Source organism: Myotis daubentonii, chromosome X (assembly GCF_963259705.1).
Source record: "Myotis daubentonii chromosome X, mMyoDau2.1, whole genome shotgun sequence".
NCBI lineage: Eukaryota > Metazoa > Chordata > Mammalia > Chiroptera > Vespertilionidae > Myotis > Myotis daubentonii.
This window is the reverse complement of record NC_081861.1, coordinates 137,978,899-137,994,700: the sequence shown is the minus strand read 5'-3', so window position 1 is coordinate 137,994,700 and position 15,802 is coordinate 137,978,899. Positions and strand designations below refer to the sequence as shown.

The 15,802-nt window shown below is 57.9% G+C and overlaps 1 protein-coding gene across 5 annotated transcripts in view; it reads left to right on the top strand.

The window, feature by feature from the left end:
* Positions 1–15,802, top strand: part of STS (steroid sulfatase) — a 158,785-nt gene that overhangs the window by 16,304 nt on the left and 126,679 nt on the right. For 3 of the 5 annotated variants that reach the window (XM_059679046.1, XM_059679048.1, XM_059679045.1), the window contains exons 2-4: positions 12,865–13,005; positions 15,168–15,289; positions 15,431–15,553. In XM_059679046.1, the coding sequence (XP_059535029.1) occupies positions 12,869–13,005; positions 15,168–15,289; positions 15,431–15,553 (382 nt within the window). In that variant the 5' untranslated portion in view covers positions 12,865–12,868. Of the gene's footprint in view, positions 1–1,709; positions 1,887–12,864; positions 13,006–15,167; positions 15,290–15,430; positions 15,554–15,802 lie in introns of those variants that run through there. The other 2 variants (XM_059679047.1, XM_059679044.1) reach the window with 2 other exon arrangements.

The window sequence follows — 15,802 nt, the reverse complement described above, 5'->3', positions numbered from 1 at the left end:
TCTGCTCCGATTCTGCAGTGTTTGCACGTACGTACGTACCGTTGGTCTCTCCCTGTCTCTGAAAACAACCTGGAAAATATTCTCAGGCGAGGGTTCCCCCCAAAAATAAATTGTAGACTGTACAACGCGGAGGCATTTACTACAGAGAACCACCTCGTCCAACCGCTGCCTCTCTAGTTCTACGACGTTTTCATCGCCCCCCTGAAATAGAATTAGAAAGTCGTGCCCGTCCTAGCCGGTGTGGCTCAGTGGATAGAGCGTCGGCCTGCGGACGGAAGGATCCTGGGTTCGATTCCCGGTCAACGGCACACGCCCGGGTTGGGGGCTCGATCCCCAGTCGGGGGTGTGCAGGAGGCAGCCAATCTGTGATTCTCTCTCATCATGGATGTTCCTCTCTCTCTCTCTCTCTCTCTCTCTCTCTCTCTCTCTCTCTCTTTCTCTCTCTCCCTCCCTTCCTCTCTGAAATCAATTTTAAAAAATGTTTTAAAGTAAATAAAAAGTAAGCGGAATCACACGCGGTGTGGCCTTTTGTGTCTGGCTGCCTGCACTCACCATCACGGGCTCAGGGACCAGCCACGTTGTCCCGTGTGTCACAGCGGCAACTTTTTCCTGGCTGCGTACTATTCCACGGTGGGCACGGACCCCCGTGTGCTTGTCCGTTTTTCTGCTGGTGGATGTTTGCTTTGTTTCCGCCTTTTGAAGAAATATATATGTACTGCAGGCCCGGGGCACGAAATTCGTGCATGGGGGGTGGGGGGAGGCGTCCCTCAGCCCAGCCAGCACCCTCTCCAATCCAGGACCCCTTGGGGGATGTTGCCCCGAAGTGCCCTCCCCAGCCAGCCTGATCGCCCCTCACTGCCCTCCCCTGCCGGCCTGATCGCCCCTCACTGCCCTCCCCTGCCGGCCTGATCGCCCCTCACTGCCCTCCCCTGCCGGCCTGATCACCCCTCACTGCCCTCCCCTGCCGGCCTGATCGCCCCTCACTGCCCTCCCCTGCCGGCCTGATCTTACCCTAACTGCCCTCCCCTGCCGGCCTGATCGCCCCTAACTGCCCTCCCCTGCTGGCCTGATCGCCCCTCACTGCCCTCCCCTGCCGGCCTGATCGCCCCTAACTGCCCTCCCCTGCCGGCCTGATCGCCCCCAACTGCCCTCCCCTGCCGGCCTGATCGCCCCTAACTGCCTCTGCCTAGGTCCCCGCCACCGTGGCTTTGTCCGGAAGGATGTCTGGAAGATGTGCAGTCTAATTAGCATATTACCCTTTTATTAGTATAGATTTTTAAAAAGCAAGGCGTTTCAGAGAGGAAGGGAGAGAGAGAGGAGAAATACTAACGATGAGAGAGAGTCATGCACCGGCTGCCCCCTGCACGCCCCCTACCAGGGGCTGAGCCCGCAACCCGGACCTGTGCCCTTGACCGGGAACCGAACCCTGACCTCTTGGTTGGCAGGTCGACGCTCAAGCCCTGAGCCGCGCCGGCCGGCTCCCTCCTCGTTTCTGAGTAGCTGGGCGTGGAGCACTGTCTCCTGCCCGGGAGGCAGCGCCAGGATCCGTCCTGTCCCGGCCTGTGCAGCAGGAATGCGTGCCCCGGGCACAGGGGAGCTCCCGCGTCTGCACAGGATGGGGGGGGGGGGGTGGGGGGCGGGCGTCTCAGGTGTCGTGGACGGGAGGGGGAGTCCCGGGAAGGCAGGTCAGCTGACAGGCAGGGTCACATGGCCCCCAGGTGACAGGCTGGCCGAGGGGCCTCCCGGTTCCCCATGGACCCTCACCCCCACGGCTGCCCAGGCGGGAGCCGGGCGCCTGGCTGTTGGCCGAGGCCCGGACGTGTGGGGGGGACGCCGGCCGGGCCCCCGGGCAGCGGGCGTTGCTGTCAGGAGGCTCTGAGCCGAAGGTGAGTTGAGCATCTTTCTCTCCTTTGCGCAGGGCGGGGGGCGGGGAGCAGACCAGGTGTGGGGGCCCCCCCCGTCCCCCGCCTCCCGCTTGGATCGGCCTTGACCTGCCGGCTTCTCTCTGCCTTGCTCGGCTCAGCCTGCAGCGTGTCCCCCGCGTCCCGGGGCGTCGGCTGCCTGTCCGTCCATCCGTCCGTCCGTCCGTCCGGGGGACGGAGCCAGGGGCCTGCCATGTCCCGCGCACTTGGGGTGCCGCCCGTTTCGGGCGCCGTTATCCGTGGGTTGACAGTGCCGAGTTCCTGCTCTCTCCCGAGTCCCATTTTTTTCACCCGGAACATGTACCATCCCGGCCGATGAGTCACAAATTTTTTTTTTTTAATATGTTTGTATTGACTTCAGAGAAGAAGAGAGAGGGAGAGAGAGAGAGAGAGAGACATCCACGATGAGAGAGAATCACGCATCGGCCGTCTCCTGCACGCCCCCCGCTGGGGATCGAGCCGGCACCCCGGGCCTGTGCCCTTCACCGGGAATCGAACCCGGGACCCTTCCGTCCGCAGGCTGACGCTCTGTCCACGGAGCCACACCCTGACTTTCAAAGGGACGTTGGGGAGGTTGGGAAAAGGTGAGGAGATCAGGACGTGAATGAAAGGCTGTGCTGTCTCCGGAGAATGTCGGGGAGACCACAGGCCCCAGACAGACCGATGCAGGTGCCCACCAGGTGCTGTGGTCCCCAGGGCTCCCCCGACTCAGTTTCCGGGTCTTTTATTATTATTATTATTATTATTATTATTATTATTATTATCATTATTATTAATTCTCACCCCAGGATATTTTCTCATTGATTTTTAGAGAGCGAGGAAGAGAGAGGGAAAGACACAGAGAGCCCTGGCCGGTGTGGCTTAGTGGATAGAACGTCGGCCTGCAGACTGAAGGGTCCCGGGTTCGAATCCCCGTCAAGGGCACATGCCCGGGTTGCAGGCTCGATTCCCAGTGGGGGGCGTGCGGGAGGCGGCTGATCCGTGATTCTCTCTCATCATGGATGTTTCTATCTCTCTCCCTCTCCCTTCCTCTCTGAAATCAATAAAAAATATATTTAAAAACATGAAAAGTAAAAAAAGGACAGAGAGAAACATCGATGTGAGAGCAACACATCGATGGGTTGCCTCCTGCACACACGGCCCCGACCAGGGCCCAGGCCTGGGAGGAGCCTGCAACCGAGGTCCGTGCCCTTGACCGGAACCGAACCTGGGACCCTTCGGTCCGCAGGCCGACGCTCTATCCACTGAGCCAAATTTCTGGATCCTTTAGTAGGTATCACACCCAACCCTGATGGAGGTGAGCACCCATTTAAAAGACATCTCACCTGGCTGGCATGGCTCCGTGGATGAGTGTCAACCTAGGAACCAGGAGGTCTTGGGTTCGATTCCCGGTCAGGGCACAGGCCCGGCTTGCGGGCTCGACCCCCAGTGGGACTGAGCCCTGTGGTTTGGGCCACGTGCTCACACTGTCCCCAGCTCCCAGGCTAACATCTGAGACGGAGGTCCTGGGCTTTGCTGTGGCTGTGAAAGGTGTTCCTTTAATCAATGAGATCGTGCTGGGTGCTAGGTGCTGGGTGCTGGGTGCTGGGCGGTGGGGCTGTTTATCCAGCGTTAGGTCATTTGTGAAAGTGTTCGCCCAGGACAGTCCCCGCTCGCCGCCATAAATCCCCTCCCGGCTACCAGGATGAATACTTTCCCACGGAAAGCCACGAATTACGAATCCGCCCGTAAATCATCGTTTAAATGACACGCTCGAACGTTGACAAACCACCCTCATCAGTCAGATGCCACTCATGGGGCCGTGACAGACAAGAAAGGCTGAAATTGGGGGGCGGGGGGTCCCCCCATAGCCCGCTTCCCCGTGCCCTGCCCGCAGACCTGTGCCTGCAGAGAGGGGCATGCTTATGGTCCGTCCGGAATACCCTGCCTGGTTTATGACTTTTTAATTTATTTAAAAAAATATATTTTGATTGATTTCTGAGAACAAGGGAGAGAGAGAAACATCCATGATGAGAGAGGATCACGGACCGGCTGCCTCCTGCACGCCCCCCACTGGGGATGGAGCCTGCAGCCCGGGCCTGTGCCCTTGACTGGAATCGAACCCGCGACCCTTCAGTCCGCAGGCCGACGCTCTATCCACTGAGCCACACAGGCCGGTCCAAACCCTTCCTGTGTTCGTTGCCCAGGCCAGCTTGTCTGCCAAGCAAAGATCGTGAGACTTGGTTCCGCCAAACAAAAGTGGTGTTTAGCCAATTAATGATGCTTTTAAAGTTCTACGCACATTTTAAAAACTCCATGCATGGCCGTTTTTGAGCATAAAATGTTAAGGTGTGAAGGCCGGTCCGAACCGGTTTGGCTCAGTGGATGGAGCGTCGGCCTGTGGACTGAAGGGTCCCGGGTTCGATCCCGGTCAAGGGCACGTGCCCGGGTTGTGGGCTCGATCCCCAGTAGGGGGTGTGCAGGAGGCGGCTGATGAATGATTCTCTCTCCTCATGGATGTTTATATCACTTTCTCTTCCCCTTCCTCTCTGAAATCAATGAAAATCTATAATAATAAAAGCGTAAAATGCTAATTAGACCGGACAGCTGAATGACCTTCCTGATGTCATTCCGGACGTCCTTCCGGATGAAGCCACGATGGCAGGGGCCAAGGCAGAGGCAGTTAGGGGCTATCAGGTAGGCAGGTGAGTGGTTAGGGGCGATCAGGCAGGCGGGCGGTTAGGGGCGATCAGGCAGGCAGGCGGGCGGTTAGGGGCGATCAGGCAGGCAGGCGAGCGGTTAGGGGCGATCAGGCAGGCAGGCGGGCGGTTAGGGGCGATCAGGCAGGCAGGCGAGCGGTTAGGGGCGATCAGGCAGGCAGGCGAGCGGTTAGGGGCGATCAGGCAGGCAGGCGAGCGGTTAGGGGCGATCAGGCAGGCAGGCGAGCGGTTAGGGGCGATCAGGCAGGCAGGCGAGTGGTTAGGGGCGATCAGGCAGGCAGGGTAGCAGTTAGGAACCAGAGGTCCCGGATTGCAAGAGGGATGTGTGGGATCGGGCCTAAACCGGCAGTCGGACATCCCCCAAGGGGTTCTGGACTGTGAGAGGGTGCCGGCTGTACTGAGGGTCCCATCTTCCATGCACGAATTTCGTGCACCGGGCCTCTAGAGTGTGTGTGTGTGTGTGTGTGTGTGTGTGTGTGTGTGTGTGTGAAGGCTGTGACGACCCATCTGCCAACCACCAGGCCCCAGGGTGACATCGAACCCCGCTTGTTGGACTTGTCATCCTGAAAACCGGGGTTCCTAAGGTGAGGCGGTGCACAGGGAGGTGAAGGGTGAAGAATATGAGAGATGCTTTAGGGAACCATCTGGGAAGGTCGCATTCTGTGGGGTGCGCATGGACACACCCCAGGGTCATGGCCTTAGCAAGAACCAGACCCTGCAAACACCCACACACCCCCCCACCCCCACCCCCATGGGCACGGGTCCAGAGTCTGGGCGGTTGGCGCACAGTAGGGCTCATGAGGAGCGTAGCCGCCTGGCCCGTGCAGTTTTGCAAATGAGCCATTCGCATTATGCAGCGTGTGCATGAGGGCAATCACTCTCATTTCCGTAGCTCTCCATCTGAAATGTCAGGTCACCGGTGGGCCCTCTGGAAATTACAATTACGCCCTGAGTCTAAATGAGATCGGGGGATAGCTCACCCATCCTCAGCCAGCCGCCAGGGGCCTCTGTAAATGTTAACGTAAAACAACAAAACGCCCCAACCTGTACTTAATCGTCGTGAGCTGATTTGAGCCAAACTGTGGACGATGGCCGGGAGGCAGCATCTCCACCGATTGGGACAGTGCTCTGGACAACGGCGTTTTTTCCCGTGTTTTCTACGTTACGGTCAGAGGGGACGTGAGTGGGTTCCATGAACTCCACTGGGGATAGGCTAGGGCGGTGAGGTGGGGGGGCGGGGGCTCTGGGATTGGATAGAAAGTACAGTGATACTCGACATGGGATTCTTTCACCCAGGTGGGTGCAGGACAGTTGACAGTCAACAATTAGCTCAGTGACGATGAGGAGATGGTGGTCTCTGCCCTGGTGCATTGTGCCTTGAAGGGTCCGGAAAAAAGGGAAGTTCTAAGTTACCCTGACATTTCAAGGGTATCTATACTAATAAAAGGGTAAGATGCTAATTAGACCAGATAGACCGGCCGTCTTCCGGTCGTCCTTCCGGACAAGGCCATGGTGGCGGGGGCTTAGGCAGAAGTGGTTAGGGATGGTCAGGCCGGCAGGGGAGAGCAGTTAGGGGCGATCAGGCCGGCAGGGGAGAGCGGTTAGGGGTGATCAGGTCAGCAGGGGAGAGCGGTTAGGGGCGATCAGGCCAGCAAGGGAGAGCGGTTGGGGGTGATCAGGCCGGCAGGGGAGGGCAGTTAGGGGCATCAGGCCAGCAGGGGAGGGTAGTTAAGGGTGAGATCAGGCCGGCAGGGGAGAGCAGTTAGGGGTGATCAGGCCGGCAGGGGAGAGCGGTTAGGGGTGATCAGGCCGGCAGGGGAGGGCCATTGGGGGCGATCAGGCTGGCAGGGGAGAGCAGTTAGGGGTGATCAGGCCAGCAGGGGAGAGTGGTTGGGGGTGATTAGGCCGGCAGGGGAGAGCAGTTAGGGGTGATCAGGCCGGCAGGGGAGGGCCATTGGGGGCGATCAGGCCAGCAGGGGAGAGAAGTTAGGGGCATCAGGCCAGCAGGGGAGGGTAGTTAGGGGTGAGATCAGGCCGGCAGGGGAGAGCAGTTAGGGGCGATCAGGCCGGCAGGGGAGAGCTATCCTTCTCCCTTTTCTCTCTCTAAAAAGTAATAAAAACGTAATTTAAAACAAAACCCACCTAGCCAATTTGGCTCAGTGGACAGAACATCACCCCGTGGACTGAACGGTCGTAGGTTCGATTCTGGGCAAAGGCATGTACTCCGGTTGCAGGCCAGACCCCAGCAATCCCCACCCACCCAACGGAAATCACCCCCGGGGGTTCCAAGACACCCCTGCCTGAGAACCTCCCTCATATTATTTAGAAAAAGGTCTTCTGAGCACGAATGAGTCTTTAGGGGTCCCTCTGTGGCCGTTTCCTCCTGCAGGTGGCGTTCCTGTGCGACAGGCGTGGTCACTGAATCCCTTTAGATGCGGTTTCTGTGCTTTCTGGCTCACCCGGGGGGACTGAGCACAAAATAGCAAGCGTCCGACAGAGGTCTTCTTATTTCCTTTCTTTCTTCTTCTTCTTATAAAATACTAGAGGCCGGGTGCACGAAATTTGTGCACTCAGACGAAGTCCCTCAGCCCGGATTGCAAGAGGATGCAGGCCAGGCCGACGGACCCCACTGGTGCATGATGGGACCTGGGGAGGGACGCGGGGGGGCTCCAGGGCGTGTCCAGCCCGTCTCGCTCAGTCCCAATCGGCCGGACCCCAGCAGCAAGCTCACCTACCAGAGTGTCTGCCCCCTGGTGGTCAGTGCACATCACAGCGACTGGTTGACCGGTCGACTGTCTGCCCCCTGGTGGTCAGTGCACGTCATAGCAACTGGTCGACCAGTTGACTGTCTGTCCCCTGGTGGTCAGTGCATGTCATAGTGAGCAGTTGAGCGGCCTTAGCATATCATTAGCATATTCTGCTTTGATTGGTTGAATGGACGACTAGACACTTAGCATATTAGGCTTTTATTATATAGGACACTAGAAGCCCGGTGCACGGATTCCTGTACTGCTGGGGTCCCTAGGACTGGCCTGCACCCTCTCACAATCCGGGACCCTTCGGGGGATGTCGGGGAGCCGGTTTCGGCCCCATCCCCGCAGGCCAGGCCGAGGGACCCCACTGGTGCACGAATTCGTGCACTGGGCCTCTAGTGTGCATATAACAGTGGTTCTCAACCTTCTGGCCCTTTAATACAGTTCCTCATGTTGTGACCCAACCATAAAATTATTTTCATTGCTGCTTCATCACTGTAATGTTGCTCCTGTTATGAATCGTCATGTAAATATATTTTTTTGTTGTTTTTTTATTTTTTTCGTAATGTAAATATCCGATATGCAGGATGGTCTTAGGCGACCCCTGTGAAAGGGTCGTTCGAACCGCCAAAGGGGTCACGACCCACAGGTTGAGAACCGCCGGCATAAAGATCTTTGGTTAATGTCTTCCCGCCCTCCCCCCTCCCCTCTTCCCTGAGATGCATCAGTCTGTTCCATGTTTCCAGGCCCGTGAGTTGAGTGTCTGCCCCCTGGTGGTCAGTGCACGTCATAGCTACCGGTTGGACGGTCACTCAGGCATATATATATTTTATTGATTTCAGAGAGGGAGAGAGAGAAAGAAACATCCATGATGAGAGAGAATCACGGATCGGCTGCCTCCCGCATGCCCCCTACTGGGGGTCGATCCCGCAACCCGGGCCTGTGCCCTTGACCGGGAATCGAACTGTGACCTCCTGGTTCCTAGGACGATGCTCAACCCCTGAGCCACGCCGGCCGGGCAAACTTCTTTAATAAATGCAGAGCCTGTAATTCTGTAAATAAAAGGTGTGGGCGACAGAAAGGAAAATGATTCCACTCTTTCCCGCCTCACAATGGCTCACACCCACGGCCATGGGGCCGGAGTCTTGCCAGGCGAGGTCGGGGTGCAGGCACAGAGGGGGGAGCCTGCCCAGAGACGGATCACAGTTTCAAATGCCAGCTCGCGGGGGGGGGGGGGGGGGGACAGCGTTAGTGGGACACGGACTGACCGAGGACATGGTCGCTGGGAGCGTCACGTCAATAAAGCAAGGTCTGCGTTTACAGAAATCTATACGGCATTTCCCTCTAATGTCATGTTCCCTGCGAACGCTCTTTACCGAGTGGGGTTATACTTTGTGTTATAAACGATCGGTGTAGACATTAATACATGGTTTGGGGACATATGTTAGGTTTCGTCTAAATGTCAGTGTCTGGCCCGGCTGGCGTGGCTCAGTGGTTGAGCGTCGACCTAGGAACCAGGAGGCCAGGGTTCGATTCCCGGTCAAGGGCACATGCCCGGATTGCGGGCTCCATCCCCAGTGCGGGGCGTGCAGGAGGCAGCCGATCCATGATTCTCTCTCATCATTGGTGTTGCCGTCTCTCTCTCTGTTTCCTTTCCTCTCTGAAATCAATAAAAATATATTTAAAAAATGGAAAAAAAAACATATCCTTGGATGAGGATTTAAAAAACAAGTTTTCTTTATTCATATTCCTAAATTAATGTCACTGATTCAGTTATAGTTGGTACTAGAGGCCTGGTGCACGGATTCATTCACCGGTGGGGTCCCTCGGCCTGGCCTGCAGGGATTGCGCCGAAACGGGCTCTCCGACATCCCCCGAGGGGTCCCGGCTTGCGAGAGGGCGCAGGCCAGGCCGAGGGACCCCACCTGTGCCGGACCCCAGCAGCAAGCTAACCTACCAGTAGGAGCGTCTGCCCCCCGATGGTCAGTGCACGTCATAGCGACTGGTCGACCAGTCGACTGTCTGCCCCCTGGTGGTCAGTGCACGTCATAACGACTGGTCAAACGGTTGACTGTCTGCCCCCTGGTGGTCAGTGCACGTCACAGCGACTGATCAAATGCTTGACTGTCTGCCCCCTGGTGGTCAGTGCACGTCATAGCGACTGGTTGTGTGGCCTTAGCATATCATTAGCCTATTACGCTTCGATTGGTTGAACGGCCGACTGGTCGACCTGACACTTAGCATATTAGGCTGTTATTTTCTTATATAGGATGCTTCTATTGATTTCAGAGCGGAAGAGAGATGGGGAGGGGGACAGAAACATCCATGATGATGAGAGAGAATCATGGACCGGCCGCCTCCTGCACGCCCCCTGCTGGGGATGGAGCCCACAACCCGGGCATGTGCCCTTGACCGGGAATCGAACCCTGACCTCCTGGTTCCTAGGTCGGAGCCCAAACACTGAGCCACACTGGTTGGGCAGACTGTTTTTTCTCTTTATGAGTTTAAAGCAGGACGTGTATGGGAATTTCATTTGCCCTCCGTCGCTTGAATTGAACAAAAGCTGCATTTTTTTTTCCCTCCCTAAACAAAAATGCGGTTTGCAGTGCGGGTTTCGCCCTGCTCTCAATGAGCCATTTTGCCTTTGACCCCATAGACCAGTGGGTTCTCAACCTTCCGGCCCTTTCAATACAGCTCCTCATGTGGTGGGGACCCCCAACCATGCAATTATTTTCGTTGCTACTGCGTCACTGTCATGTGGCTGCTGTTATGGATCGTCATGGAAATATCTGATCTGCAGGCTGGTCTCAGGCGACCCCTGGGAAAGGGTCTTCCGACCGCCAAAGGGGTCGCGACCCACAGGTTGAGAACGGCTGCCGTAGGCCCACAGCATCACCCCGGCCGCGGTGGGAATTTTCCTGTGATGAACGCGCGCTCCTGTAATTACGTCTCCGGTGATGAAAATGCCCTTTTGTCTCGCGCTCCCTCCCTCACTGCACGTCTATTTCGGGAACGGCGGCTTTCTCGGAATAGCGTCTCGCCTTGCCTTTGGGCCTGATGGGCCTCGTTCCGAAAAGTAATTTAGTTTTTTAAGGGGGGAGGGGAGCGGGAGGGGTGTTGTTTATCCGATGTTAACGCGCCGTGGGTTGGATGGCTGGGGGCGCGTTTCGTGGGGTGGCAGGTGCTCGTAAGGGTGTCCCAAAATTCACGCTGCCGGGGTCCAACCCCAGCAGGTCCAGGGGTCCCCAAAGGTGAGGACGGAGTCGGCGAAGGAGGAATGACACAGAGGCAGCGTTCAGTTGATCAGCAAGGTTGGGTTCTCTTGCCTGGTTCTCTTGCCAGGTTCTGTAGGTTCTGTCTCTAGGTTCTGTGGCCAGGTTCTGTCCAGGATCTTTTGCCAGGTTCTCTCGCTAGGTTCTGTCTCTAGGTTCTGTGGCCAGTTTCTGTCCAGGATCTTTTGCCATGTTCTCTCCAGCGAAGTTCTTCTGTCTCTAGGTTCTGTGTCTAGGTTCTGTGTAGGTTCTGTGTCTAGGTTCTGTGTCCCGTTGTCTTGTTACATCTGTATTTATACCAGTTGATTCCAATCCTATCAATCTCTATTCCCAAGGTTAGGGCGTTTCTGATCTCCATTCCAGGGAGTAAAGGTTATGTAGCTGAAGCGTGATTGTTCGTAGTTAAAGTGATTAACTACCCGCCTGGCACTTAGCTAAGGGGTTTTATTCCCTCCCTAACTTCAGGGGAAAATCCCTACCTGGGGAAACAACCTTTCTCAGAGAGGTGACCTTGGTTAAAACACATAGCGCTAAGAAGGGGAGCAAGCATATTAAGAACAGTATGCCATATACGCCAGGTCCCTTGAAACAGCAAGGATGGACCGGCTCCCGGCACACGCAAGATTTGAATTCTGCGTGAGCATTAACAACAACAGCAACAAAAATAAAAGCCTGATTGGACTCGGTTTATTGAATCAGATTCTAATATCTGTTGCCCTTTGATGTCAATCCCTTCCATTCGATCAGCATCACCAAGTACCAATGATGGCTCAGGAGCCGGGACCAGGAAGACCAATGGAGACCGCGGCTTTGCGTCTGTGCCAGCAGAGCCGGGGAGGCCATGGACCCGATGTGCTATTCCATACATAAACCCTAGACTGTGTCCTTTATGAATCAATAAAAAATTTACAATTTTTAACTAGAAACCCGTGTTTTCTACCAAAATTACTTCTTGCGTGAATTTTGGGACACCCTTTATAAACGAACTGTGTTTCTGCCGTTGGAAACACATCCCTGACCACCTTGCAGGAAGCCACGCCTGGGGGCGCAGGTGAGGTCTGGCCGCCTGAGACGGGGATTTAATTCACAGGCCGTGGGATCCCGGGCGGCGTGGACAAAAAATCGTTCCCGTTCGAGCGCTGTTCTTAATTGGGCTCGAGGGCACCCCCCACCCCAGGCCTCCTCATGCCAACGCCAGGCCCGCCTGGGGGACAATGAATGGTTGGCCGTTGCCGCGGCGACTGGGAAACTAATAGAGCCATCCGTCATGCTTCACTGGCCTTCGCCCTCCTGGGCGTCATTTCGGCTTCGATATTCTGCTGCTGGTCCCAGCCTCTCACAGGAAGCACAGGCGCTTGGGATGCGTTTTTCCAGGGTCCCCCCCCCCCCCAGGCACGAGGGGACCCCACTGACGGTGAGGATGTGGCCTGGAGCGGACCCGTCACCTTAAGCGGCAGACGTTATTTTTATTGATTTCAGAGAGGAAGGGAGAGGGAGGGAGAGAGAGAGACATCATGAGAGAGGAACATCATGGATCGGCCGCCTCTTGCACGCCCCCCGCTGGGGATCAAGCCTGCAGCCCGGGCGTGTGCCCTTGACCAGGATTCGAACCCAGGACCCCTCATTCTTCAGGCCGACGCTCTATCCACTGAGCCACACCAGCCTGGGCTTAATTATGTCTTTATTGATTTCAGAGAGGAAGGGAGAGGGAGAGAGAGAGAGAGAAACATCCATGATGAGAGAGAATCATGGATCGGCTGCCTCCTGCACACCCCCCACTGGGGTTCGAGCCCACAACCCGGGCCTGTGCCCTGACCGGGGACCGAGCCGTGACCTCCACCACTGAGCCACACCAGCCAGACGGGCCACGGGATCTCCATGACACACTCGTCCTCCCGGGGTCCCCGCGGAGAACGTGTAGCTAACGGCTGGGCCCCCCTTCCATAGCGAGACCGCGGGAGGCGGCCCTGTCTCCGTTTCTCTCACCCAGGGTGTGCCCTCGACGACACCGCTGTCCGACGGGGAGGGGAGGATTTGCTCGGAAACAGACGTGGGGGGGGGGGGGTGGGGGGTGGAGAGGACGCAACCTTCGCCGTCGCCAGGGATGGTGTCCTCTCTGAAACCTGGGAGGGCGGGGAGGGCGGTCCGGGAGCGGCCGGCGAAGGGTCCCCACCCCGGCCGGCCGCGTGCCTCACGGCTCCTCCCCTTCATGTTGCAGGACGATGAGGCGCCTGCTGCTCCTGCTGCTGGGCCTGTGGGAGGCCCAGAGCCGTGCGGCCTCCAGGCCCAACTTTGTCCTGATCGTGGCGGACGACCTGGGCATCGGCGACCCCGGCTGCTACGGAAACAAGACCCTCAGGTAGGGCGCGTGTCTAGCCTGTCGTTCCGGTGATGGACACACGCTAGGGGAGCACAGAGCGCGTGGAAACGCTGAAAGCCCGCCCGTGGCACGCCGTGTGACTGTGCGTGGATCCCGTGTGACTGTGCGTGGATCCCCCGTGTGTCTACGCATGGATCCCCGTGTGACTGTGTGTGGATCCTGTGTGACTGCGTGTGGATCCCCTGTGTGACTGTGTGTGGATCCCGTGTGGCTGTGCATGGATCCTGTGTGGCTGTGTGTGGATCCTGTGTGACTGCACGTGGATCCCCCATGTGACTGTGCATGGATCCCGTGTGACTGCACTTGGATCCCCCGTGTGACTGTGCATGGATCCCGTGTGACTGCACTTGGATCCCCCATGTGTCTACGCGTGGATCCAGTGTGACTGCACGTGGATCCCGTGTGACTGCTCGTGGATCCCGTGTGACTGCGCTTGGATCCCCCGTGTGACTGTGTGTGGATCCCCCGTGTGACTGTGCGTGGATCCCGTGTGACTGTGCGTGGATCCCATGTGGCTGTGTGTGGATCCCATGTGACTGCATGTGGATCCCCATGTGGCTGCGTGTGGATCCCCCATGTGAGCGCGTGGATCCCGTGTGACTGCACTTGGATCCCCCGTGTGACTGCGTGTGGATCCCCCGTGTGACTGAGTGTGGATCCCCGTGTGACTGCGCGTGGATCCCCCATGTGAGCGCGTAGATCCCGTGTGACAGCGTGTGGATCCCCCGTGTGACTTTGCGTGGATCCCCCTTGTGACTGCGTGTGGATCCTGTGTGACTGCATGGATCCCGTGTGACTGCGCGTGGATCCCGTGTGGCTGTGCGTGGACCCCCTGTGTGACTGTGCGTGGATCCCGTGTGGCTGCACGTGGATCCCGTGTGACCGCGTGTGGATCCCGCATGACCGCACGTGGATCCGTGCAGATACCGGCGTTAGGAAGCGGGCGTGGTGGTGTCGTGCATGGGACACACAGAGGCTGGGAGGACTGGTTAGGGGCGTCCTCTCCGCTCTGGTTGGAAGAGCAGCGTGAAGCGTCTCCAGCGTTTTCTTGTTTGGGGGCACGGAGGTAACTGGGGGCCATGGCTGGGGACGGGGTAAGGCCTTGAGCGTCTCCCTCCCCCTCCTCCCAGTGGCTCATTTCCTTTTATTTTTTTAAAACATATTTCTTACTGATTTCAGAGCGGAAGGGAGAGGGAGAGAGAGAGAGACACCAGTGACGAGAGAGAATGGTGGCTCGGCCGCCTCCTGCGCGCCCCACACTGGGGATCAAGCCCGCACCCGGAATCGAGCCGTGACCTCTTGGTTCATAGGTCAACCCTCGCTCGACCCCCGAGCCACGCCGGCCGGGCCCGTAGCTCATTTTCCAGACTCGCTCCTGTGTTGTAAACCAGGGCTGACGCCCTGGCTGGTGTGGCTCAGTGGATAGAGCGTCGGGCTGCGGACCGAAGGGTCCCGGGTTCGATTCCAATCAAGGGCATGTGCCCGGTCTGCGGGCTCCTCCCCGGCCCGGGGCCTGGTCAGGGGGCACGTGCCGGAAGTAACCCATCAGTGCGTCTCTCTCAGATGGATATTCTCTCTCTGTCTTTCCCTCTCCCTCCCACTCTCTCTGAAAATCGAGGGGAAGTGTCCTTGGGTGGGGGTGACAATAAACAAATAAACGAGTAAATAAACCAGGACCATCCGCGCCTCTGTCTCCGCTGAAGGGTTGTCAAGTCAGAGCTCTCACGTCTAGGGGACTGCGGAGTCCCCGTGAAACCCAACCCGAACCCACACGCCAGCTTCTGGGGCCGGTGGGGCCCTGAACAAGCCAGACCGGGTCCGTTGGGCCCACACCTGGTTCTGGTTCTGTTCTGTTCTTTGATTCCAGAGAGGAAGGGAGACGGGGAGAGAGAGAGAGAAACATCCACGATGAGAGAGAATCACGGACCGGCCGCCTCCTGCACGCCCCCTGCTGGGGATGGAGCCCGCAGCCCGGGCACGTGCCCTTGGCCGGGAGTCGAACCCGGGACCCTTCCGGCCGTAGGTCAATGCTCGACCGCAGAGCCACGCCGGCTGGGCGGAGGTGACGCCTCATGACCAGCCGTGGAGGGTGCGGCGTTTCCAAAGGCATCGCGAATAGTAACGTGGCTCTTGTGTCCCAGGACCCCCAACATCGACAGGTTGGCCGAAGAGGGAGTGAAACTCACGCAGCACCTGGCGGCCTCGCCCCTGTGCACCCCGAGTCGGGCAGCCTTCATGACCGGCCGGTACCCCGTCCGATCAGGTAGCCCCCTGGCTGGGTCCCTGGCCCGTCCTCTCCTTTCCTCTCCTCTCCTCTTCTCGGGGCACCCTCCCAGCCTCTGTCGTCAGGGTCGCCCCCCCCCCCCCCCCGCCCCATCCTAACGGCTGGTTTCTCCTGCCCCAGGAATGGCGTCTCAGACGCGAATCGGCGTTTTCCTCTTCTCGGCCTCCTCCGGGGGACTTCCCAACACTGAGGTCACGTTCGCCAAACTTCTGAAGGACCAAGGCTACGCCACGGCTCTGATAGGTGTGGGCCACGGCGGCCGGGAGGCTGGGAGCTGGGCGGGTTGAGGGGAAGGGTCAGGGGTGGGGTGGGGTGGGGTGGGTAGGAGAGCAGCTTTCTTCGGGTTGACGTTGCTGATACAGTGGGCACAGCTCAAGTAGGGGAGATACGATTTCGGTTCTAATATGTGAATGTGTAGATGTGTGTGGTTATGTGGATGCATGGATGAATAGATGGATAGATGGGAGATAGATGGATAGGTGGGTGGATGGA